Source organism: Gobius niger, assembly GCF_951799975.1.
Source record: "Gobius niger genome assembly, chromosome: 5".
Lineage (NCBI taxonomy): Eukaryota > Metazoa > Chordata > Actinopteri > Gobiiformes > Gobiidae > Gobius > Gobius niger.
Window position 1 is genome coordinate 16,398,566 of NC_136856.1, and position 25,380 is coordinate 16,423,945.

A 25,380-nucleotide genomic window follows, 5' to 3' on the forward strand; every position below is an offset into this window, starting at 1 on the left:
GGGACAATCTCAGCCCAAAACAGAAACAATACGGTCTATCTGTCTAATTGTAGCCTGGTTCTACTTGTGCGTACGCGATGAATTTGGCGTGTCCCGAGAGGACAATAGACTCGCGTCGACGTGGGCTGGATATCAATCTGGCTCTTGTCAGGTTAGGATTATATTCACAAAGAACATAGAACTCGCCGAAGAGTAGATGGACAAAGTTGAAACTTGACTTGTTTAATGAATGTGGCACAGGCCTCTCTATGATCAACGACTGGTATAGATGAACAATAAGTCAAAACATACATATTTTATGGATAGAACAATTGATTTGCATCCCCATAGTGCAACCATAAAACATCACCTTCGGCACTTATGAGAATTATATTAACAGTCCAAAGAAAGAGGAGTTAATATTTAGAACCTATGTCATGGTGCACAAAGCCCTCTAGTGGCCATAGTCAGTATTACGCTAAGCATTGTTCACCTTTCCATTTGCTGTCCCCCGGAGATGACGGGATATTGGAACAAATGTGAGTGATATTCTATGGAAGTTATGACACTACCCCTTCCCCATTTCAATTTACAAAAGTACTAGAAAATTAGATACATCACTTTAGAATGTTGCCTAAACCTTATCCTAAATTTAACATCAGTCATATGCCTATTATTGTGTTGCTAAAGCTGAACTTAAAAGATCTGAACAACTTTATATAACACATTTAAAAAGTACTGTTGACCAAAGTGCTTCACAAAAGGTCTACAGCACAAAAATATAAAACAATACACAAACTTATCAGATTAACCAGTGAAGCCAAAGCCATGCATGTCCTGTTTTTAATGGGTGTTATAGGTGCTGTTCAACCTAATTTACAGCCTGGCTCTTCACATCGTGGTGTTTTATTCACACAAACTCATCCAAGCCTGTAATCAACAATAATAAGCCTTTTTTTTCCCTCAGTTTTATTTATTAACATCCATATTTTTAATTACAGATACTTTATACTCATTAAACAATGCTGGACAGAACAGGTAGCAATAAGCATCCCCCAGTGGCCATCTTTCATAGTCAAAGGAATTATGTTTCCCGGATAAGTTTTGTCAGCTTCTGAATCTTTGTTTTGGTGGACATATCCACGTACTTGTCCCCAATGCTAACAACCATGCCGCCAAGGATTGCAGGATCAGACTGAAAAAGGAAAGATAAAAAGGTACTTAAAAAAAATGTTAAGAGGCATTTGCAACATAATATAAATGTAGTTAAATCACCTTTGTTTCTAGCTTGATAGTTTCACCTTTCTGAAGAAAACCTTTAAGGGCAACTTTCAGTTCAGTGAGACTTGCTTCATCCAAGGGCTGCAACACAAATTGACAATACTTCAGTTGTGCATGATCAACAAGATTTGGTGAACCATTTGAAATACAGGACATTTCTTATTTGTACCTGAGCAGTTGTGACCGAGCAGAGAACTTCTCCACGGTGTGCGCTCATCATTTTTTCAAAAGCAGAGATTACATCAGCGGTCAGAGGCAGACGACCATTGTCGGCCAAAACATCTATTAATACAAAAACATGTTCACAAGTTTTCAAAGCTAGTGCAAGTACCCTCTTTTAACCGCTTTTTACAATTTAGAAGAAATTATGAGTAAACAAACAGTAGCCTTGTATACATGTATGTAAAGCCAAACCTTTAACTGTACTATTGGAAGTAAATGTAATACTTCAGCCTAATTTCATGTGTTAACTTCCCAAACAACCCAATGACAGGGGTGACTTACTGATGAGATTCACGGTGATGGATGACACCTTTGACTTTGTCAGAGCATCGGTAAAGGTCTTCTGTTTGATACTGCGCTTCACGTGAGGGTTCATGACAATGCCAGAGACCCTTGGGTCCTTGATCAGGGTCTACATCAAAACATAAATGTTGGTTAGTTTTAGATTATGGTTGACAAGCAGTGATAGAAAAGTAACGGTGACCGGTGATAATTGCATGACTATTGAAAAGCAAACACAAGTGCATTATTGTTGTTATACTGCTTACATGAACTTGTACGAGCTCTTTCTCCACTTGGTCCAGTTTGTTCTGCTTGCTGGCCGCTGAGAACAGAGCAGTGGCATAGCGCCCCTCAACCCCATAGACTTGGATGGGTGGCTAGAGCACAGAAAAACATAGGATAAGACTTTTGTCGACAATGACATAAAATGAAGTATAGATTTTAAAGCAACTACCTTGATCAGTTTCGAAGCTGGCCTGGCTACAGATGTACTGAGCTGGCGAACCTGGAGGGAAAACAATAAGTCACACGATGTTCTGCAAAGGTTGAACATAGCTAATCGGAGCTAAAGCATTAGCTAAAGCATTAGCTGTCATTCAACAGCCTGGTGCATTTTAACTGACCTTAACGGATTGTTTTATCACACACACAACTAATCAGCCAATAAGAACTTGTACATTTACTGCAATCTGGCAAATCTTTTCAACATAAAAACAAACTATAACGTTTTAATGTCAAACCTGCTGTCCTAGCATGAGTGCTGCCATTTTCTCCTACAGCCGACCGACAGAAACTGGCACATGCGCAGTAAGCGCGACCACGTTCACCAATAAGGAACGCACTCTTTTATAGACGCAAAATCAACAAAATACAGTGTCTGCTTTGTTTCCCATCATGGCTTGTTGCATATCGTTAATATCGCGATGTGTACAATGTGTACGTAAATCAAAAATACACGAAAAAAGGTTATACTTTAAAATTAAAATAAATTAAAAAAGAACTAAAATGGCCTAACAATTGAAAAATATGTAACTTTTTCTGGAGAAGATTCCATACATTTGTAAACATTTATTCGCCTGTGATCTAGTTTTATATAAGCAAAACACACACAGTGTGTGATGTGACGCAGTCTTTTTGTGGCGCACATACGCAGAGCCTACACACAGCTGCGAATGACTGGCGGCTGTGGGGACGAGTGTAGCCGGACAGCCACCGCTACAGAGTATTTACTTATTCCAGCTGGTCGTCGCTTCAGGCATGGACGACAAGACATTTAACAAGGAATTGGATGCTTGGATTGAACAACTGAATGAGTGCAGACAGCTTACAGAGAATCAGGTCAAAGTTCTCTGCGAAAAGGTAGGTTTGGGAATTAGCGGAATTAGTCTGGCTCTATTTATTATTGTATCCGATTATATCGAATGAAAGAGTGTCATAATGTCATCCCAAACGGTCTGTAGTCCTAAGAAAAAAGCCGTGTAATTCACGTGTGGCCTTATAGCATCCCTACATCCAGAGCAATGCAGCCCATTGCTACGAACTGGTCTCTCCAGAAGATGGAGCCTGCAAATACATTTTCGTTGAGCTACGCCCACTCTGAATCCAGGAATAAGCTGTGTAGCCAACATGTTGATCAAGATGTCATTTTATATTTTATTATCTGCTGCCCATACTGCGGCTGACAGACTCCGTTGTAGCAGCCTATGGGGCATGCACACAGACTGTACAGACATTAACAAGCGACTGTAACTGTCAAGTCATTGTTTCCCTTCTCAGGCAAAAGAAATCCTCACACAGGAGTCCAATGTGCAGGAGGTGAGATGCCCTGTGACTGTGTGTGGCGATGTCCATGGCCAGTTCCATGACCTCATGGAGCTGTTTAAAATTGGAGGCAAATCACCTGATACTAACTACCTCTTCATGGGAGATTATGTTGATCGAGGCTATTATTCTGTGGAAACTGTTTCACTCTTGGTTTCTCTTAAGGTACATTTTTTTCTCAAATACCAATAAAGGACACATCTTACAACAATAATGTTTTGAAGTAGTTGACAGTATTGTTCATTTTAAAAATGTATTTTAGGTACGATTTCAAGAACGGATCACAATTCTTAGAGGAAACCATGAAAGCCGGCAGATCACACAAGTCTATGGATTTTATGATGAATGCCTAAGGAAATATGGAAATGCAAATGTTTGGAAATATTTCACTGACCTATTTGACTATTTGCCCCTTACTGCGCTGGTAGACAACCAGGTGAGATTGATCATAAAGAATTGCTTTGATCCTCCATTGGGTCTTGTGTACTATAAATGTTTTATATTTTTTAAGATTTTCTGCCTACATGGAGGGCTATCTCCGTCAATAGACACACTCGATCACATCAGAGCGCTGGATCGCCTGCAGGAGGTCCCTCATGAGGTACACAGAACATGTACATAATATAAAATAGGTCAATAGTGTCCAGACCAGGAATCCCTCTCTTATATTCATCCCATTAAGTTTTATTATACAGCATTTTTAACAACTTAGTTAGGCTACCAAATTAAAGGTCTGTTGTAGCATGTGCTTTGACTGGTTTGAAAAAGGTATCTTAGTCTAGTTGCCTTTAGTGTCTGAGGATATGTCACCATACCTTATTTGAAAATTTAGGAATTTATGGAGACACAAATTATGACTTTTTGACAGGTTCTACGATTTTGATAAAGATTTAGGTGAGCTGGCAACCCACAGCATGGAAATAATTCTGGGACACAGATAGGTTATGTTGTTGAAATATTATGAACAATTAACATTTAACTTGATTTAGATTGCAATATCATAAAGCAAATGAATTAAACAAACCTGTTCATCACAATGCTTTAATAAAAATCTTTTCATATTATATTTTGGTCATTTCAGGGACCCATGTGTGACCTGTTATGGTCAGATCCTGATGATCGTGGGGGGTGGGGCATCTCACCGCGAGGTGCTGGCTACACCTTTGGACAGGACATCTCTGAGACGTTTAACCATGCTAATGGACTGACATTGGTCTCTAGAGCTCACCAGCTGGTGATGGAGGTAATATTAAAGGGTTTGCTTTCTACATCTGTCTCCCACAGAGGAGTTGTCTAAAGGCCACTTGTCATATTGTTCTGACAGGGTTATAACTGGTGCCATGACCGTAATGTTGTAACAATCTTCAGTGCACCCAACTATTGTTACCGATGTGGGAACCAGGCTGCAATCATGGAACTTGATGACACACTGAAATACTCCTTGTATGTGTTTGATAAGCTTCTGAACATTCAGTGTGCAGCATCTTTCCAAATTACAGGTCCAGGGGACTGTAACTCCAAAGTGCTTTTCCTTTTTTTTCAGTCTACAGTTTGACCCAGCGCCACGCAGAGGAGAGCCCCATGTGACACGACGGACGCCTGACTATTTCCTGTAAGGAGTCGAGAGCTTGGTGAAAGAAGTCACAATGCTTTGAAAAAAGCAGCATTTATACTCCCATGGACGATTGCTTTTGTGCCATAATTAAAGGAGGAAAAAAATCATTAATTCAGTGTAAATCTTTATCCTGCTAACTTCTCTCCTCTGCATGATGTTTATGATTCAACAATCCACACAATTTTGAAGAAAAACATTAGAAATCCTGCTGGTTTGTCAGGAGTGATTACTGTAACAGTTTTTTTGTTACTGACAAGAAGTGTGTTTCCATATACACTATATAATGTGCAATTTTCATGTGGCATGGCTCTGCTCAAAGACTGCACTATGTAAACAATTGCTTTATTTATTTTGGAAGAGGTACAGAATATAGCGGTACAGGTAGAGAACATCTAATTGTGTGAAAGGTGTTTCCTGGCTGCTTATAGATATATATATATTTCAGAACAATCTTACAACATTGAATACAAATAAATCTATACTACAGTTAATTACTAACATGTATTTGTTTTGCTTTTTGACACATTCCTTCATAGATGTTGGCTATCCTTATTTTTTCTTGTAAATTATTTTCTGCATTTTTATTTTTGTTTATTTTTTTATGTTTTGCATAGCCTAAATAGTGGCCCAGATATGTCAATGTATTCAATAAACACGTGAAGAAATTAAAAGTTTCACCGACTGCTGATTTATTGCCTCTGCTTCTATCAATAAAGGAAAGCGTATGAGCGCACTGGCGGATGTAGTGCTCCGCCGCTGATCAAATAAAACCACTATTTCAACTATGTTTTTATTTTGCCATTTGTTATTATTCCCTTGTTATTCTTGAGATGGGACTGTCAAGCACGCTTTATTATTGGTAGTTACATGTATATACTTACAACCTCCGGGCTACTGTACAGAAGTGCTTGGTACCTTTGTTTGGTCATTGCATTTATTGTGACAATGAACGTCCGGTCGCGGTGGGTCGCTCCTCCGAGTGCTGCTGCTGCTGCTGCTGCTGCTGCTCCTTTTGCAGGTCAAATTAGCTGCTGCAGCGTTTCAGGGAAGCCTCTCGCGGACGACAGGAGCTCACAGTGCAGTAAGTGACTGGCCATTCTGTCTCTTTTGCGCCAATATTGATCAACTGATGCGTGCGTCTTGGGTTTCTTGTCGCATAAATGGCAGTAGATGTGTCCGTTCTTGCAGAGGGAGAGGGGGCGCGCGCTGGGTTGCCGCCGCTGGATGTGTGGATGTGGCAGGCTGATACTAGTTGAATCTGGGCGCACAACTGGATATTTGCGAGCGTGGGGGGGGGGACAGATGTCGGGCTTTATTCTTTCGCTTTTGTGGGGAAATGCGTGTGGTTTTAATATAATAAGTGCCGCGTGTATGACTTTTCTTTGCAACAACTGTATATGTGCGCTCCTTTACGCAACGCTAGACAGGTCCAGCTGTAACTGGTCTGTCGCTTTGGACAGTTACCCATTTGACAGCACGTTTCTCTTCGACCACCTCAAATGAATGAAAAGTGGAGATGTCCACGTGTTATTGAATACTGTACAATGAGGCTTTTCGTTAATTACAGTTGTTGTGAATCGCAGGTTAATATATAGCCACGCAGACCGTCGTTGATTGGCTGAGAGTGAGGGCAGAACAGCGTCTGAGGGGTTTCTGGATCAAAGGCCGTGTCAAGTCTAAAGTCCATGATCCAACATTAATATTACAGTCATTACTAATGTACATGAGCCTTATCTTTTTTTTTTATCATAAGGAGAAAGATGCTCCCAGACTACAATAAACCCTCATTGCTAAAGCAGAAAGTCATGTTGTTTTCACCTCGTGAGGACCCCATGCAGTTTAATTGGATTTAAAGGGACAGCGTGCCTTTTTCAATTTACAGACTACTAATAAAAACTGTATGAGGCTTATCAAATGGTCAAATCAGCCAGTCTCCTTATATTCATTTCAGGAATGGCTATAGTCTTTCCAGAAGAAACATCGAATGCCATTGAATAGAAAGTTCATATTGAATAGCAAATTGCAAAGGCTGTATATGTACAGTATTTAGGCAGTAGAATGTCCTGTGAACCCAATATTTGGATTTTTCTACATTTTTCTTCTATTATTTTATCTGTTTATTACTATTTCAATGTTACGGTTCTTGGACATGCTTAAAAGGTCTACTTCACAAATCAAATACATATTATATAAGTATACATAGTACATAGTATGTAAGTGTATTACAATTTAAGACTACTACTACTGCAAGAAAATTGCAATTAGATATTTTCTCCAAAAACACAAATAAAATGTCCACATTATGTTTTTTCTTTTTTTAAATATGGGATTGGCCAGTCCCAGATCTGAGATTAGGATTACAGTTGGCCTGTGTAATTGTAGACATTTGTCACAATGTGTTCAATTCCCTACTGCATGGAGGTGCTTTGTTGAGTGAAATCATTTGAGCATTTGCCTTTTCCCCCAGGCCTGTCAGTGCCAAGAGCCGGCTTTTAGCTACAGTTTGGGGGTTGGTGTGTGACCATAATAGGGCTTTGCAATTTAGCGCTTCACAACCTTTGTGTCAGGTCAGCCATTACCATAGTAACATAATGCTGAATAAGCAGCAGCATGGGGCTCCTGCATTTGTTTTTCACAAGTGTTTCTCGACTTGGGACGGAAGAGAGTTTGTGGAATGTCTTATAATTATGTAGTTTGTGCAGTTATGCTAAGAGATTAAAATGACACAAGATCAGTTTTGTTTTGATGTCAAAGACCACCATATGGGTTTACGTAGCACAAGGCAAAATTTAGAGCCTATTAATTAGCATAATTCATTGCAATAACCAAAACAACATTACTTATAAATATGCTACAAATTTAACTACCCTAAATGTGTAATATTTTCAATTGATCCTATAGCATAATTACTGCAATATTCAACAACGCTGAGTATATCAAATTTGTGTCATATCATTCAGAATCAGTTCTACATGACTGCTCTATGTAGTATAGCTCTCTCACTTTAAGTACAATTACTGTGATATGGTTCATTGAGCATACCTTGAAATCGCTGCTTTATATTCTTCTCTCAGATAAACATGGCTGCAGAGCTATCCACGACCATCAACATCAAGGAGCCTCGGTGGGACCAAAGCACATTTATGGGTCGAGCAAAGCATTTTTTCACCGTCACTGATCCCAGAAACGTCCTTCTCACCAACGAACAACTAACCCATGCACATGATATCATCACTGACTATAGGTAAGAGCAATTGCAGTGATATTTTAGAGACGTAAATTAAAGCCACAGTGTGGAACATTAAAAAACTAAATGAAGAAACTAAATGAAATGCTGAAAATGCACTGAAATGAGCTGGTGATGTCCCTCTCCCAGCAATCTTATGAGTGAGGTCCAAGTTCACACAGTCACAGTAAAGTAGGGCTGGGCGATATGGACCAAAACTTATATCGCGATATATTTAGGTTGAATGTCAATATACGATAAATATATCGCAATACCTTTTCCACAAAGTGAGAGCTGTGAAATGAAATGTTAAGTCAAAGCCAAATATGAGTAGTTTTATTGAAAACTCACAATAAAATGTAAACATAAACACTGTATAACAAAGCTCCATATGGTGTACATTTAAATAAAATAATATCTGAAATAGAAATAGCCTATAAAATAAGTGCTCAGTTTAAGATAAACTTGTTTAAAAATCAGCTTGAGATTACCTGTTTCTTTTTGGTAACTTAATAGCTTATGTGAATTTGAAATATCCCAATATACGCAATGTGGTCTAATTCTATATCTAATTAAAAATATATTGATATATCTTAAATATGGATATATCGCCCAGCCCTACAGTAAAGATGTATATATTGTGAGGTATTTCATCACCCATAAATGCTTTTTGCTATAGTCCTTTTGTGTTTTTTTTAAATGGGTGAAACGTTTCGTAGTGTCGCTCAATAAAAAAAATCAAAGTCATATTGTGATGTTCTCCCATTCAAAGAAAAGGTGTTGTGTCCCCGGGGCTGACGGAGGATGAGCTGTGGAGGGCCAAATACATTTTTGACTCCGCGTTTCACCCCGACACCGGAGAGAAGATGATCCTGATTGGTCGCATGTCAGCACAGGTCCCAATGAACATGACAATTACTGGGTGTATGATGACATTCTACAAGTAAGAGCATGCAGCCATGACCTACTTTTATGATTATCATTTATCAATATCTGCAACTCATGCACAAAAAATGTAAATGCTGTTTCTTCAGAATATGTGGACAATCATTAATTTTTTTCATATATACTTATTCCTTGTCGGTAGGACTACTCCAGCTGTTTTGTTTTGGCAGTGGATCAATCAGTCGTTCAATGCTATCGTCAATTACACTAATAGAAGTGGAGATGCTCCGATCACAGTCAAGTAAGTCCTCTTTACCTATATTATCTCCATACGTAACACTTTAATAACGTGTGCTGCCTGTTTGTCTAATCTCACAGTCGACTCTTGTGTTTGCAGTCAGCTTGGCACAGCTTATGTGTCTGCCACAACAGGGGCAGTCGTCACAGCTCTAGGACTAAATGCACTAACCAAGGTATTAATTCAGCTAACCCCTACGCCACTCAATTCAAGTTTAATGATTGTAACACAACGTACTGACTGTTTGTTGTGAGTCTTTGCATTATTTGGAATGTTTTATCTACTTTGTGACCTTAAAGTGAATATGCAACAGTGGGGGTTGTCGGATCAGTCAGTTCAATCCCAGCTCCCGCCAATGCATTCTGGAAAGACACTACATCTGTTTTGCCTGTACGTAGTATTTCTGTGGTGTGAGAAAGATTGCTAGATCTGGTGAATGATAGAAGATACAGTTGGCGCACGTTGGGTGCCTGTTTTCCCTCAGTCATCTCTAAGGGCAGCCGTGGCTACATTAGTAACTTGACTTGGATGCAGATGAAGCTGTAGTGTGCGGTAGCGGAAGTGTTTCAAGCGTGTGAATCGAGGGCTGATTAAGATGACGGGACCACTGCAAACAAGACTTCACTTCCTCCCATGTGCACCAATGAGACGCAGTTCTGCAGACTCTATTATAGTGTGTGTGGTTTGGGGCAAATATCTCTGTTTAAATGCTTGAGGTCTCCAAATCTCTTATCTATAGTGAAAGCAATTCTGGCTTACTGTAGCGCTTTGAGAAGCGTTTAAAGTCTGTAATGAAAAATATTCAAAATTGTATACATTTTTGTTTATTAGAAATAAGTTTATTAAGATTGTGAAAACGTTTAATATTTAACAACGTTTTTGATATACCACAGCACGTCTCACCTCTGATCGGGCGGTTCGTTCCATTTGCTGCTGTTGCTGCTGCTAACTGTATAAATATCCCTTTGATGAGACAAAGGTAAACAAAACCTATCCTAGATCAAAACCATGGAAATTAATCACTTGGTTTTCAACACTCCAGTGACTCAAAAAATATGATTTGATTTTTCTTCTTCTTGCAGAGAACTGAAGCACGGTATTCCTATTACAGATGAGAACGATAATAGGTTAGGAGAATCAACAAAAGCTGCACAGCAGGCCATATCTCAGGTAGTGGTTTCCCGAATCCTCATGGCGTCGCCGGGAATGGGTACGAACAGCGTTAGAATTTCTTAGCAGTCATAAACCATTGACAGTGACTTTGATTTTTATGTATGTTTAGCCATCCCTCCATTTCTCATGAACCACTTGGAAAAGAAGGCATTCATGAAGGTATGTATTTCACCTACAAAGTCTTTTAGCCACAGCAACCTTATCTTTCTAGATAGTAATAACGTGGACAATCTTTGTAGCTTTTATCAGTCACACATGAGTGCAATGAATGGTTTGAGCCCACTAGGCCACTCTAGTATGGGAATTCAACACTGCTTTTGTGCCTGGTCTTTTCAGAAGTTCCCATGGATGAGTGCACCTATTCAAGTCAGCCTGGTTGGATTCTGGTGAGTTGAGAGATGGGCCACCTGATAAGCCTTCTTGTTTATCCCTTTGGTGAGATAGAAATAGTTGCTTTGTGTCACATTTTCTTTGAATCTTATGTTTCAGTCTGGTGTTTGCCACTCCTCTGTGTTGTGCGCTATTTCCTCAAAAGAGGTGAGTGTAAGATCTCTGTCAGTAAAATCATGCAGAGGTTGCATCATTCAATCCTGCCATTGCATAATATGCTGATTCGCGCATGTTTCGCCCATTAACCCCTGAACGTCTCACATTCCTGTTTTGTGGCTTCAGCTCGATATCAGTGAGCCGCCTGGAGCCGGAGCTACAGGAGAAGATTCGGGCGAACCATCCCGGAGTGGAGAGGGTCTACTTCAACAAAGGTCTATGAATCTGTGGCCGCTGCCCCACGACACTGCCACAACACCTCTGCCAGGCTACACCCCTCTTTTGATCATGTGCCAAAGTTAAGTTTCTCCTCATGTGCACATTTCAAATGGTTATGTGAAGCCCCGTTTTTGTAATGAAGAGCTTGATTTTTTTTTTATGTGATTGTATGTGAGTTTATGGTAACTGATAAAAACTTGACTTTGCCAATGAAAAGTATTGTCATTTAGTATGAAAATGATTCATCTCCATATTTATTGTAAGTTAAAGGCCTTTTGCCAAAAAATCTGCCATGATTTTTTAAAGTCAATTACCATGTGCTATTTTATTTTTATTTAATTTAATGAATCACATACAATAAATGTTCAATAAGCATCTTACATTCACGCTCTGAGGTTTAACAAGTCTTTGGGCACTAACTTAAACCCATACACTCTCTACAGGGTACAGCATTAACGTTAAAGGAATAGAAAAGGTGCTACAGTAAATTTGATGTCTTAAGTATTAATGTGCTACATAGTGTTTGCAAAACTTTCAGAACAAATTGCTCCTCTCAAAGTGCTTGTACTTGTTCATGGAGCTAAAACAAGGTCACACCATTTTCTATTTCAGATATAAATTGGTCTGATTCAAAGCCAGGTTCATTATTTTAAAATGCTTGATAACTACTGAGAACGTTGGTTGAATTAAGTTAGGTTGATATATAGATGATATATTAAATTAATTATATTGTTAAATAATTGAGCAATGTGAACTTTGACAAAAGTTCTTTTTTATTATTCACCCAGTTGATAATTAATAAAAAACAGAGCTAGTCTATTGTGTAATTGTATTAAGTAATAAAGTCATGTACATGCAGAGGAATCATACAAAGTAAATGTTTACATTTTAAATGTTATTCATTTATTGAAAAAAACGATTTGATAAAAAAAAAAGTTGCATATGTTGCTCCTCATTTTGTGATTTTTGTCGTGTTTAGTACAATGTTAATTAACATGATCACTGTTGTTAAAATTTAGACTCAGCATTTTAGAGCTGTTTCCTTTGTGGTCCTATTGTTTTGGTGTCAAAAGTCACTGAATGTAGTTTTTATACTCTGGTTATTTACAGCAGTCTGAAAAAAGCACAATGTTTTAACATAATTGTTTGTAAATGTATTAACCAACCTTTAAACTCAAAAACTGTTTGGGCCAAATATCTACTTGCGTGATTTGAGATAAATGTGTTTTTAAGCACACAACCTAGGATTATGTCTTTTTAACAAAACAGATCTATAGATGCCAATGTGAAAATAAAGTTCATTTTGCAATAACTAATATTGTTTTGGGAATGCAAAATGGATATTTTGTATTGGCTCCACAGTGCCACCTGCTGGATGAAGCACGCATCAACACTGTCAGATTAAAAAGCATTTTAATGCCAAGGCACGTCATTGAACACATAAACATGTTTTCACTCCACATAGATCAAACTCAAGTCAAAACAATGCACAGAAACAGATGAAATATATTTATGCATTATAGAAAAAAGCACCAAGATGCCTCTGATTGCCACAAAGAGATCCAACACAGAAAACTGGAGTAAATAGTTCCTGATTTCAGAACAGAACACAACCAGACAGAAGACATAAAACATCAAAGTAGCAGCAACCACAGGCCAAGAAAACATTACCACATGATTTAAAACCATCTCAGTAACTTGTTTGGAAAAGCGGAGGTGCAGCTGTGTCCATAAACGTTAGTCCTGCTGCGCTTTGTCCCCGGAGTTTGAAGAGCCTTTCTGTCAATTGAGCGCGTTGAAAAAGCTAACAGTTGAAAACACAAACTTTGTATCGTCTTACAGACACATGACGAGATATTTTTGGCTTTTGTCACCATTACAAAGCATCTTTCAATATAACATGTGTCTTCTGTAAATACACTACACAGTTTAACACACTGGACGGTTCATCATGTTGTTTCTTATACTCATAACTTTATTTTTATTCAAATACATCACCATTGCAGTAATCGTTTTCTCTGTCACCCACATGTTTAACCATGAAATCTCAGCTCTGAAAGCTCACTGTTCGAGTTCAACACGTGCTCAGTGCTATCTTTGGAATGTACTGGACTTTGCCAAAGCGGCAATTTAGTTGGCACTTGTGAAGTCAGACATTTACAGAATCCAGGTCATACATGTTACACGGTTTTACACAATATATCCTATACACTGAGTATGTCTGTGTCCTACACTACGCAGTGCAGTGATTTAGCATTTTCACACAGGAAGAAGGAAAGATATAAATAATATAAATACTGTGAAATGATGCATTAAGATTGTTTTCCTATATTGGAAAATTGGTTAAAATATCAATGTGCAGTGTTCCCCCTGGACACCATTAAAATGTCTTTGGATTGATATTAAAGATGGTTTCACAGTGGGTTGACCTAAAGTACAATATCTTAATTATATTTCAATCCATTAGATAGGACGGCTCAAAGAGTCACCATAATAGAGATAATAGAGACGGTTGACAGTTGGCTGGGCAATAACAGCAAAAATAACCTATAGGCACATGCTTTCCTTAAATCAATAGTCCTGCCCACAGGGGTCCTATAGCAGATAACATTTTCCTTGTGATCTAAGGCTGCTTGTGAGTTCTTGGTGGGTTTACCAATATTGGTTTGTACTTGCTTGTGAATTCAATGTTACCTCAGCAGATTTCCTCCGCTTCCCCCACCAGCAGTGAGTGTTTGTCAGGCTCGCTCAGCACCAGGCTGTTGAGGGAGTGCTTGTCCGATCGCAGCGAGTTGATAGAAGCACGGCTGTAGTTGACGATACGGTCGAGCAAGCTGAGTTTGGGAGAGGGTCTGCGGAGCTCACCCATCCCTATGTGAACACTGACGTCAGACAGGCTGCCCCCGCGCCGACATGGCCCAAACTGAGATTCCAACTTCTCAGCACTAGGCTTGTTGTAACTGTGGTAAATAAGTATAAAAAGTAAGAAAATGTATTTTTGAATTTGTAAACAAACAGCAGATTATAACATGCTTTAATGTTTTACCATTTGAGTAAAAGTGATGACAGCACAACAGAGACAGACGATAGCGCCATGGCAGCAGAGCCCATCCATGGCTGCAGAACCAGACCGATGGGAAGAAACACACCTAAACAAAAACAGGAACTTACATTTTATAACCTAAAAATCATTCAGTTATGCAACAGTCAGTAGATCCTTACCAGCAGCAATAGGTATGCCAACCAAGTTGTAGATTAGTGCAAAGACAAAATTAATCCTTATTCTCTTGACAGTCTTTTTTGATAGATCAATGCTGGCTACAACATCCAACAGGTCGTTCTAAGTACAATACACAAATGTAGGTTATTTCATACAGAATGGGTGGGTATTTACTTACAAACAATAAAAACATTTCCACATCACTAAATTAACCAATATGGTGTTACAAGTTAAATCTCATAGACCTACCCTAATCAACACCACATCTGCCGCCTCTATAGCAACATCTGTCCCAGTTCCTATGGCGATCCCAACATCTGCCATGGCCAAAGCTGGTGAGTCATTGATGCCGTCTCCAACCATAGCCACTCGTTTTCCTGCCTGCTGCAGCTGCTCCACTTTGGCCACTTTGTGAGACGGCAAAACTTCAGCAAACACCTTCCTGATGCCAACCTGAAAAATAAACATTTGGCGGCATGAGCACTTCACAGCTAGAAGGTCCTGGGTTCGATTCCTGGACGGGGTCCTTTCTGTGTGGAGTTTAAATGTTCTCCTACAGGCACTCTAGTTTCCCCTGCCACTAAAAACATGCACAATAGATGAATCGTCCAGCCAGGTGTTTCTGACCATCAGCCTGGCTCCACATCTGGAGATGGGTCCCTGGGTCCCTCGGCACCTGCCTACCCCTGCGGCCCAATACTCCCCAGTGGCATTGAGAATGGGTCAAATGCAGAGAACAGATTTCCCTATCGCACATGTGTCAAACGCAAGGCCTGCGTGCCAGTAACGGCTCGCAAAATGATTTAATGTGGCCTTTTAAGCCCATTCTTGTGAGGAGCAATGGATTTTTAAATGAATAACCAGAATGCTCACTCGAGCTACTAGGGAGAAGTTTGAATTAAAAAAAAAAGGAACGAATTCCACACGTGTCCAGCAGAGAGCACTGACATACTAAGAGATCAAGATCAGTGATGCACGGGTTGATCCGAAATGAGTAGGTGCTTGCCGTCACCCGTGGTTACGAGTCATCCAAAAATATAATGATATTCGTGTCATGGTCGGTCGGGACTTTGAAATAAAGATGCCAATTAAACAGTTGTCATTTAGTACTAGAGTCTAGTACTATATTGTGGTGGGATGTGTCTCCAATGTGTTTAGTTTAGGACAGCTCAGTGTGTGTGTGAACGTGAGTGAGTGAGTGTGTCCGATGCGCGCCCCCCTGAGTGAGCCCCGCGAAGCAGACCTCCAAGTAAGTCATCCTCTAAGTACACTATGATACACAACTTTAACTGGTTCCTCAAAAGGGGGACACACTGCCTCAAGATTCAACAATTAAAACATGTTTTTTGGTCTTTGATATTACCTGAGCGGCTATGGCTCGTGCAGTCTTACTGTTGTCCCCAGTCATTAGGACGACTTCTAGCCCCATTTTGTTCAGAGTGTGCACTGCCAGCTCCGCCTCTGGTTTCACAGTGTCAGCTATGGCTATCATGGCACACAGCAAATCTAAGCACAAAAACAAATAAATATGCAACAACTTTCCATCACGGTAATTCTATCATCTTATAACTTAATAAGTTACGTACCATTTACAGCAACCAGTACAGCAGTGCGTCCTCTGCGTTCATGCTCTGTCATAGCGTCGTCCACGTCTGAACTGACCTGCAGACAGTTTCTCCTCATCCATTCTCGGTTTCCAATCAAAACAACGTAGGTGGCTGTTTGAATCAGGCCTTTTAGACATCGGAGGACAGGCAGATTACTATAGTGGAATCTAGCTTTTGCAAGTTAAAATGCATGGTTCAAGGTTAATATCTCTACAATCAGCATGACACAAAAACTGGCATGAAGTTCAATGTCTTAAAATAGAACAACAATTTTTCCCTCCCTTTAATCATTTAAAGATTAATGCTGTGTTCATGTCGTCTCAGTGTGAAGGGGGATCCATGTCTAACAGGAGCACAATTCATTTTCCATATTGAAAGAAGTTATTTATGTATTTTTAAACCACCATCATTAGTTTAACAGGAAATGACTAATAATTTAAGACCTTCCCATTACTTAAAGGAATAGGCCACCGTTTTTACATACTAAAATATGTTCTTACCTCACTTTAGTCGAGTTAATATATCCCCGTCTGGTCTTTGTCCGCGCGCTCTGTCACGCAAACGGAGCACACACGCAGCCTCTCCCACATGTCACATAGCTCCGAAAAAGCTCACGATAGAAGCTACCAAGCTCTTCCACGTGTTCCCTATTTAAATAAAGTTACGTGAAGTGTTTTCATGTGAAGTATATTTACACAGAAATGTAACATGTCGATTTTATAAGCAAATAAAAAGAAGGACTATATTGTGAGGCGTAATGATACGAGGAGTAAAACGTCTGCGCAGTAACTCCTAAAGGTTATTGACGGAAGTGAGCGGGGGAAGTCTTTAGGAGTTACTACGCGGACGCTGTGCTCCTCGTATCATTACGCCTCACAATATAGTCCCCCTTTTTATTTGCTTATAAAATCGACATGCTACATTTCTGTGTAAATATACTTCGCATGAAAACACTTCACGTAACTTTATTTAAATAGGGAACACGTGGAAGAGCTTGGTAGCTTCTATCGTGAGCTTTTTTGGAGCTATGTGGCATGTGGGAGAGGCTGCGTATGTGCTCCGTTTGCCTGGCAGAGCGCACGGACAAAGACCATACGGGGATATATTAACACGTCTAAAGTAAGGTAAGAACATATCTTAGTATGTAAAAACGGTGGCCTATTCCTTTAACAGTCAGAGATACTAATGATTGATATGCACATTTCTGTTCAACATTTGTAGATTTTCTGATATAATTTTTTGCAAAAACATTGAATCTCGCCGTCCTCTGAGATTATGACATTATATTCTACATATAGACCGCTGTGAACCACTTGAAACACATTTCAGCAGAGTTTTCTCTCTGGGGCTTCTTACTGAGTGGCTGCGGGTCCATGATGAGCGGGTGCGAGGTGGATGAGGAGCGAGTGTCGCTGATCTGGACGAGGACGTTGTTGCGCTGGTTGTTGTCTTCACTGTCGCTGTCCGCCTGTTTCAACAGGGCCTCTGTGTTGCTCACTTGACATCGAATGCCACAACCCGGCACTGCCTGGAAATCAGTGCAAGTGCCAAGAGACTCTGTGCCCAGCTCCTGCAGAAACAACAATGATGATATGTAAAATATTATGTTTGTTGTATTTAGTTGGTAATGAAGGATAAAGAAAATAACCTGTTTGCAGTATTTGGTGATAGCTGCGCCTAAAGGATGTTCGCTGTTGTTCTCTGCTGTTCCTACAATGGCCAGGAGTCGGGACCTGGGCATCTTGTTTCCTTCCACGACTATTTTCATCTGGATGACTTTGGGAGCACCATATGTAATGGTCCCGGTCTTGTCAAACACAACTGACTGGACCTTTACAAAGACAAAATAAGGCTTTTAATTAAACATTTTAAACATAATATGATTTTATAGTGCGAGTAATCAGGTTGGCAACTGTGCACATCATAATGACAGCACCACAGATCATCAGTGGGACGTGAGAATCTTCATTAACAAACCTTATGTGCCATCTCAAGTGGCTCTCCTCCCTTTATCAGGATGCCATTTTGAGCTCCAACTCCTGTTCCCACCATCACAGCTGTTGGGGTTGCCAAGCCAAGAGAACAGGGACAGGCAATGCATAACACTGTTATGGAGGCCTGGAAAGCAAAGCGAACCACCGCTTCGGTCCTGGAAATGCTCTTGTCATAACCCTGGAAGTACAAAATGCAGTGGTAATACATTTCTCTACAACTACTTTTGAAAATATTTCATTATAAAATAAAAAGCTTACAGGAAAGAATTTTTCGACCAGCGAAAAGTTCAAAAACCCAATGATGATCCATGCCACCAAGGTAAGACCTGATACACCGACAATAAATGGCACAAAGTAACCGCTGATTTTATCAGCATACTGCTGAATTGGAGCCTAACATGAAAGACAAGAAATTTGTAGTAGACCAGATTAGTATTAAATTATTTTAAGGAGACTTCAGTGCAAGGCCAATAGTTTGTTACCTTAGATGTCTGGGCCTCCTCCACCAGTTTGACAATCTGAGACAGTGTTGTGTCCATGCCAACATGAGTCGCACTGATGAACAGAGAGCCATTCTGGTTAATGGACCCTGCAATTACTGTGCTCCCAGGCTTCTTGGTTACTGGCATTGCCTCCCCTGCACAAAGTAAATGTCAGTAAACACAATCAAGAGCAGCAAAACTGTTGGAAACAATATGCAGCATAAACAGTATAAATGAATCATGTGACAGCTCAGATAGATATTTTCTACAAGTTGTTTTCTACAGTAATATCTTTCAAGCCTGATCAACTGCAAACTGGCCTCATACAGCACTCACCTGTGATGAGGGATTCGTCAGCCATCGAGTGCCCCTCAATCACTTTTCCATCAACGGGAAACTTTCCACCGGGAACAACCTTAACCACATCGCCTCTTTGTACCAGCTCCACATCCACCTGCTCTTCACTGAAATGTATTTGTAATAAGAGACAGATAGAGTGGATATAGACGAAAAGTCTAGGAAAAGTTACCTTAAAACGGACATGTCGCTGCCAAGTGTGACCACTGTCGCCTCTGTAGCTTGTAGTGACATTAATTTGGATAAAGCTTCAGAGGTTTTGCTCTATAAAAAATACACAAGTGTCAATTTACAATACTAAAACAAAAAACAAAACAAAATTATACAAGAAAAATCAACCTTTGCTATTTGCTCGAGCCATCGTCCAAGAGAGATAAAGACAAAGAGCATTGGTGGTGTATCAAAGAAAGTAATGGGGTTGATTTTGGCTTTCTCCACAATGGCTACTATTAGAACGACCAGAGAGTAGGTGAAGGCAATGGTGGTGGCAAGAACTATAAGCACATCCATGTTGGCAGATTTGTGTTTGACAGCTTTATAAGCTTGAACATAGAAATAACGACCACCAATGAACTGAAAAAAGAGACAAGAATAAGCTGTGGTAAAAATAAATCATGTCCTCTGGTCAACTGAACATGACCATAACATGGTTACCTGAACAGGCACACAGAAGAGGAAGGAGAGCAAGTTCATAATGGACAGGCCAGGAATAAGCTGTCTTTCTAGAAACATTGTGGAGTGGTAGTGGTTGCGGTCTTCTGTGGTGAAGTTGTGATGATGAGAGACATTCATCTGATGGTCCATGACAATCATGTAGATCATCATGCCCATCACAGGCACACAGAAAATCAGGCTGACAAAGAAGGACTTTCTCCATCTGGAAAAGCCAAACAATTATCAATATCTCCTCAGATAAAGCATTAGATATTAGAGAATACAAACTCGTACTGTTTTATCTCTTTGCTGTGATCTAAGTGACTTGCAGTGCGGTCTTTTTTAACCAAGGATGCTTCAAATCCGAGATTCTGTAATAAATGCAAATTTATTACTAAATTATTATTATCATAAATTATGACTAAAATACCATTGTTGAAGAGAAAAAACATCTAACCTCAATATGTTTAATTATGTCCCGAGGACCCATAATTTCAGCATCATATTTAATATGAGCTTTATTAGTTGCCAAGGCAACAGAGGCATAAATGATCCCCGTCTCTCTCATGAGGCTTGATTCAATTTTGTGAACACAAGAGGCACACGTCATTCCCCTCACCTTGAAAAGGAAAAATGAATTACCAGATGAGAGGCTTTGTCTTTACGCACACAAATAGATAAATAACACATGATGAAGATGCCTGTTTCAGTGTTATTATGGGACCCACCACTAGTTCTAAGTTTCCATCAGATCCTTCATAGTCCTCCATGACCGAGGCAGTGAACCCCAGCTCCTTTATACACTCCGCAATCTTCACAGGGTCAGTCACTTCAGGGTTGTAGCGCACCTCTGCTTTACTGGCCATAAGTGCTACAAGCACTGAAAATATGCCTTAATGGAAACAGAAGCAAGTCATTTTACTACAAGATTCTTGAACTCAACAGCACTTTTCTTTAAATTAGAATGTTGAACTTACCAGGCTCGTTCTTAAGGTTGCGCTCAATGTTTGCCACACAAGAAGCACATGTCATGCCTCCAACGTGGATGTAACATTTGGAAGAAGCATCTTTGATACAAGTGTTTTCTTTGTGAATGTCACTGTTCACATCCTTTACATGAGCGAGGCTCTGGGACTTCGAAGTATTCACAGTAGATTCAGGAAGCAGTGAGTTTGTTTCTGTATAAAAAATAAAATTATTATATAGATATGTTAGAATTCAGTTTCATATTAATTACACTATTTGCAATGATGTAATTTTCGAACCAGGTAAGAAAGCATCAAATCCCATGTCTTCAATGGCTTCCCTGAGCTCCTCCGGCGTGGTTACGAGAGGATCATACTCAAAGACACCCTGGTGCTCTGAAAGAGACACTTTGGCAGAACTGACACCTTTCCTTTGAGAGATCATGCCCTCAATGGACTGGACACAGGAGTTACATGTCATACCCTCAATATGAATATTTGCTACAGACGACAGAGGCTGGCTAAAACACGGCTGGGGCACAGCATATTTGGCGTGGCCTCCCAAACTAGGCTGCGTTAATGCGGATTGGGGAGAAGGTGGAGAGCACAGAGCACCCGGGGAGTCCCAAAGTGAAACCCTGAAGTTTCCAGGTGGAAGAGCTTCAATTGCCTGGTGAATTTGGGATACGGATATCTGCAGAGGGTCGTAACATATTGAGGCCTTTTCTTTTTCCAGGGAAACCTCCACAGAAGAGACACCCGGCAGAACGGAGATATTGTCCTGGATGTTGACAACACATGAGCGGCAGTGCATCCCCGTGACCCGGAGTGCGACAGGTGTTGTATCTATGAAGATCTCAGTCTCTTCTGTTGTGTCTGAAGGTGAAGAAAGAGCCGACTTTTGGGAATCAACAAAACGCTCGATTTCACTTGGCAGCTGCAAAGGCCGGGGCTTGGACTTGACAGTGGCCTTAAATCCAGCTCGGGAAATCTGGTCCAGGATGGTTTGGATGGTGATGAGGTATGGTAGGTATACAATGGTAGCTTCTTTAGCTTCTAAAGCAACTGTGAACAGCAAAGGGACAAATGAGCACTTTTATAATGATGAATATGGACAAAATAAATTGTTACGACAAATTATATTTATCTTTTTACTTAAATCATCATAAATATATAAACCTACCCTAAAATAATCATTAAATAAAAGTTTTTTTGGGGGGGATAAAACAATATTTTTCCCAGATACCCCATTAAGTACCAATACAAGTAAAAGGCATTGTCAACAATCTTGAAATCTAATTAAATACTTTACTCAGTTACACTTATTGGAGTATTTAATGGCTTTTGCAATAAATGTATCCTTTTAATATTTTTTTAATAAACTCATATTTTGGTAATAACCTTTTTTTTTTTTTTTATTGAATATCATTATTGATAAAGATCATGTGTCGAGGATTTCGAAGTTCTATGTAGTGAGTGTGTGTTTCCCAGGCTTGACCTTACTAAGAATTTACTAAGATGGAAATGGCAATGAATTAGGAATGCCAGAGCCAACAGTGTGTCAGTAAACATGTGTGGGAAACACTCAGGAGACTACAGTACAATCTTGTTTTGATGCCCTCATTGCAAAATCCTGCTGAGGTATTTACAAGTCACGAGACACAAAATACACAGTAAGAGTGACTAGGCAGAAATGGACAGAACTCATATCTATTTTTAGGAAATAAAAATATTTAAACCTTTGATCTTTTCAATCCCTTTCAGTTTTCCGATCTTCCCTTCAATCGTAGTTGTGCAGGAGTGGCAGGTCATTCCATCAATGCACAGTTTCAGCAGAGTTGCCTCACCCCCGGCACTGTGAGGGAGGGACAAACTAGGGCTGCTGTCTTTGGACGGTACAGTTGCAATTATACTGGCGACTACTTCACTGAGCTCCTGTGTAGACGTCAGGCAGGTGACAAAAGTGACAGAGAAACCCTTCTGTACAGGGCTGTGACTGACCTCCAGCACCCCCTGAATATGCCTGAGCTGGTCTAGCACCTCCTTTTCGGCAGTTAAAGTGAGGCCTGAAGCTGGAACGAGCTGAGTGTCCGTGGCAACAGGTGTGGCTTTGCTGGACTCTGAGAGGCTAGAGTCAAAACCCATGTCCTCAATAGCCAAGGATAGAGAATCAGGGCTTTGCTTGTTTTGGTCAAAGATGATGGTTGCATTTTTTAGCTCCAAAGACACCTAAAAATGCAGAAATATGAGACAGTTAATAAAAATTCAGATGCATGCTTATCAACAATATAGGGTTTTTCTGTAAAAAAAACAAAAAACAACAACCTAGAGATAATATAAGCAAGCACGTACATTTCTGACTCTTTGAACAAAAAGCAAAGATGAGTAAACTGAAGCCCGGCCCCACATTTTAGATCAGCTCAATGAATAACCACCACTAAACTGACACTAAATGTTGCATTTCCTTTTTTTTTTTTATGAGCCCAACACTGATACTAGAAAGTATAACAAAACCAAATGTGTCCCTTTGGTAAAAAAAAAAAAAAGTTTGCCCACCTTCTCTCAAGGCACATGGATTCAGTAAACGTAAAACAATGTTTAGAAAATAAGTTCTGTCACCCCTGTGCTCCTTTAACCCCCCACAGGAAGGAAACATGTGACTCACTGAAGAGATCACTTGACTGAGCTATGAGCAAGTGATCCTTGTGGAGGTCAGTAAGAAAAGTGTTGTGACTTTGCTTTTTGCTATGCATTTTTTAAGCAACATGTGAGCTGGATGTGTGTCTGAGTGTGCTGGCCAAATAAAAGTAATACAATTCATGCATTATTGGGTATGATATAAATTACATTTTCTATGGACACAGACAGAGAATTGGCCAAAGCAGCCATCTGCAAAGGCCAAAGCTTTATCTAGAGGAGTTATTACATTATCTTTCCCATCCAACCCTAGCCTGGGGCATGAACACATAAAACACAAGGCAGCAGGCCACATCAGCTGCCAGGTCCTATATAGTGACATCATGTTACTTGGGTTTAATTGAGACAAATTTAAGACCAAGGGAACATCCAATACCATCAATTCTAGTCAAATGGTCACAAATCCTTTACTAAACATATCCCTTTTATCTATGTGACACCAATAAAAAGTGAAACGTGTCAGTGTGACACGCATCTCAAGTCAGTTCAAGACATGTCAATGAGGAAACATGGGAGCAAGTGTCTGTTCAGCACGTTTTAGCACGTCTCGAAGATCATTCACCTTTATGTGTATTACTCCAGGAAAGGTTCCGATGCGCTGCTCAATGGACTGGACGCACGACCCACAAGTCATGCCCTCCACTCCAACAGTGGCAGTGAAAACGCTAGCTTTCTGCGTCATCTTTCCTGAAAGGACCAGAAATGTATTCATCATCAAGGCAAAGCGCGACCAATATCTAACTCAATATCTTAAGCTTAGGCGAGCCTATGGCTTCCACACGGGACAAAAAAATGAAAGAAAATGATAAATTACCGTGACTTTGTAAAAAGCGAGCAGTAGGTCAGTTATATACAAATAAAATGTGTTTGCTGATTTGAGGTAAATACGTTTAGGCAATCATCTGTGCGCAAACACAAAGAAGTTACAGCAGATGCAACTTGGCAACCTTTGTAAGTTGCAAAACTGAACAACTGCACAGGTTTGGACAGGTTTGAACTACAATCAAGTTACAAAATGACAAATGAAGTTTTGTTTCTTGTTCCAACTTTGTTTTTTTTCCCAGAACATAAACCTACAAAGCCGTTTTTGTTTTTACCTGTGAAAGGGAAGTAATCGGTTGGCAGTCTTGGCTTCTGGCGTTGCTCTGTAAGGTCTGTTGCTAAATGAAGCTAGCAAACTACGCACACTTAGCTTTTAGCCCTTCATTTTAGGCAATGGAACAGGACCATTGAGGGATCTGAGGTCGGCGACAAATTCTGGAGCGTGTGATTGTATCGGCTCCCTCCCATTGTCACATAAACTCCTCTTTTTTCATCTGTTTGGTTTCGGTCTTCTGCGTCGATGTGCTTCAGACGCCACGGCGGACGCATACCGCTGCGTCACGCACAGGGGCGGAGCGTTCGTAGGGGTGCCATGGTAACCACTTTGGGTAAATGCCGCCCTGAGCTTTACCTTTCAGGCAATGACTGTACTGTATGGTTCACATCGCTATCTTATATTTATGGTTCACAAGAGAGCGCATAGATAGTGAAGCACCTCTGAAATTATTGTAAATTCTTTGTGATGTTATTGTTTTTATTTATTTATTTTACTTATATATGTTTATATTTTATAGGTCAATATGGGTAAAGTGGGACACTTTTTGAAAATTCACTTTCCACCTCATTTTTTGTTTGGAATTAAATGCCAAAGTCTTTAATGTTATATATTTTTAAAAAGCTTTAGATGTCTGTTTTACACCAGTGGAGGAAAAAAGTCAATTGTTTAACACAGAAGCTATAATTTTGCCTCAAACACAGCTTGGTCCAATGATAATTTTTTAGAGGTGCTATTGGTAAAGTGGGACACTTGTAATT

At 39.9% G+C, this 25,380-nt stretch overlaps 4 protein-coding genes across 4 annotated transcripts; 2 read left to right on the forward strand and 2 right to left on the reverse strand.

Moving 5' to 3' along the window:
* Positions 1-908: 908 nt before the first annotated feature.
* On the reverse strand, positions 909-2,596 carry atp5po (ATP synthase peripheral stalk subunit OSCP). The gene is made up of 7 exons (XM_079556819.1): positions 2,505-2,596; positions 2,219-2,269; positions 2,031-2,141; positions 1,765-1,894; positions 1,430-1,542; positions 1,255-1,341; positions 909-1,174 (listed from the first exon to the last, which is right to left on the reverse strand). The coding sequence occupies exons 1-7, from the start codon at positions 2,529-2,531 to the stop codon at positions 1,064-1,066; spliced, it is 630 nt and encodes a 209-aa protein (XP_079412945.1). The 5' UTR covers positions 2,532-2,596; the 3' UTR covers positions 909-1,063.
* Positions 2,597-2,887: 291 nt separating this feature from the next.
* Positions 2,888-5,835, forward strand: LOC306963304 (serine/threonine-protein phosphatase 2A catalytic subunit beta isoform-like). Its single transcript, XM_079556825.1, has 7 exons — positions 2,888-3,123; positions 3,541-3,750; positions 3,848-4,021; positions 4,097-4,186; positions 4,667-4,828; positions 4,910-5,028; positions 5,129-5,835. The coding sequence occupies exons 1-7, from the start codon at positions 3,022-3,024 to the stop codon at positions 5,199-5,201; spliced, it is 930 nt and encodes a 309-aa protein (XP_079412951.1). The 5' UTR covers positions 2,888-3,021; the 3' UTR covers positions 5,202-5,835.
* Positions 5,836-6,161: 326 nt separating this feature from the next.
* On the forward strand, positions 6,162-11,752 carry sfxn1 (sideroflexin 1). The gene is made up of 11 exons (XM_079556117.1): positions 6,162-6,281; positions 8,275-8,444; positions 9,199-9,369; positions 9,514-9,612; positions 9,709-9,784; positions 10,503-10,588; positions 10,692-10,819; positions 10,892-10,941; positions 11,119-11,168; positions 11,272-11,319; positions 11,455-11,752. Exons 2-11 carry the CDS (start codon positions 8,281-8,283, stop codon positions 11,549-11,551), a joined length of 969 nt encoding a protein of 322 aa, XP_079412243.1. The 5' UTR covers positions 6,162-6,281; positions 8,275-8,280; the 3' UTR covers positions 11,552-11,752.
* Positions 11,753-13,919: 2,167 nt separating this feature from the next.
* Positions 13,920-24,895, reverse strand: atp7a (ATPase copper transporting alpha). The gene is made up of 23 exons (XM_079556116.1): positions 24,621-24,895; positions 24,086-24,210; positions 22,566-23,055; positions 21,127-21,891; positions 20,839-21,039; positions 20,590-20,753; positions 20,319-20,480; positions 20,156-20,232; positions 19,862-20,084; positions 19,547-19,780; positions 19,380-19,471; positions 19,187-19,314; positions 18,851-19,005; positions 18,627-18,761; positions 18,352-18,546; positions 18,023-18,205; positions 17,731-17,944; positions 16,354-16,500; positions 16,131-16,273; positions 15,017-15,220; positions 14,770-14,887; positions 14,594-14,696; positions 13,920-14,507 (listed from the first exon to the last, which is right to left on the reverse strand). The coding sequence occupies exons 2-23, from the start codon at positions 24,203-24,205 to the stop codon at positions 14,243-14,245; spliced, it is 4,518 nt and encodes a 1,505-aa protein (XP_079412242.1). The 5' UTR covers positions 24,206-24,210; positions 24,621-24,895; the 3' UTR covers positions 13,920-14,242.
* Between the last annotated feature and the right edge of the window lie 485 nt (positions 24,896-25,380).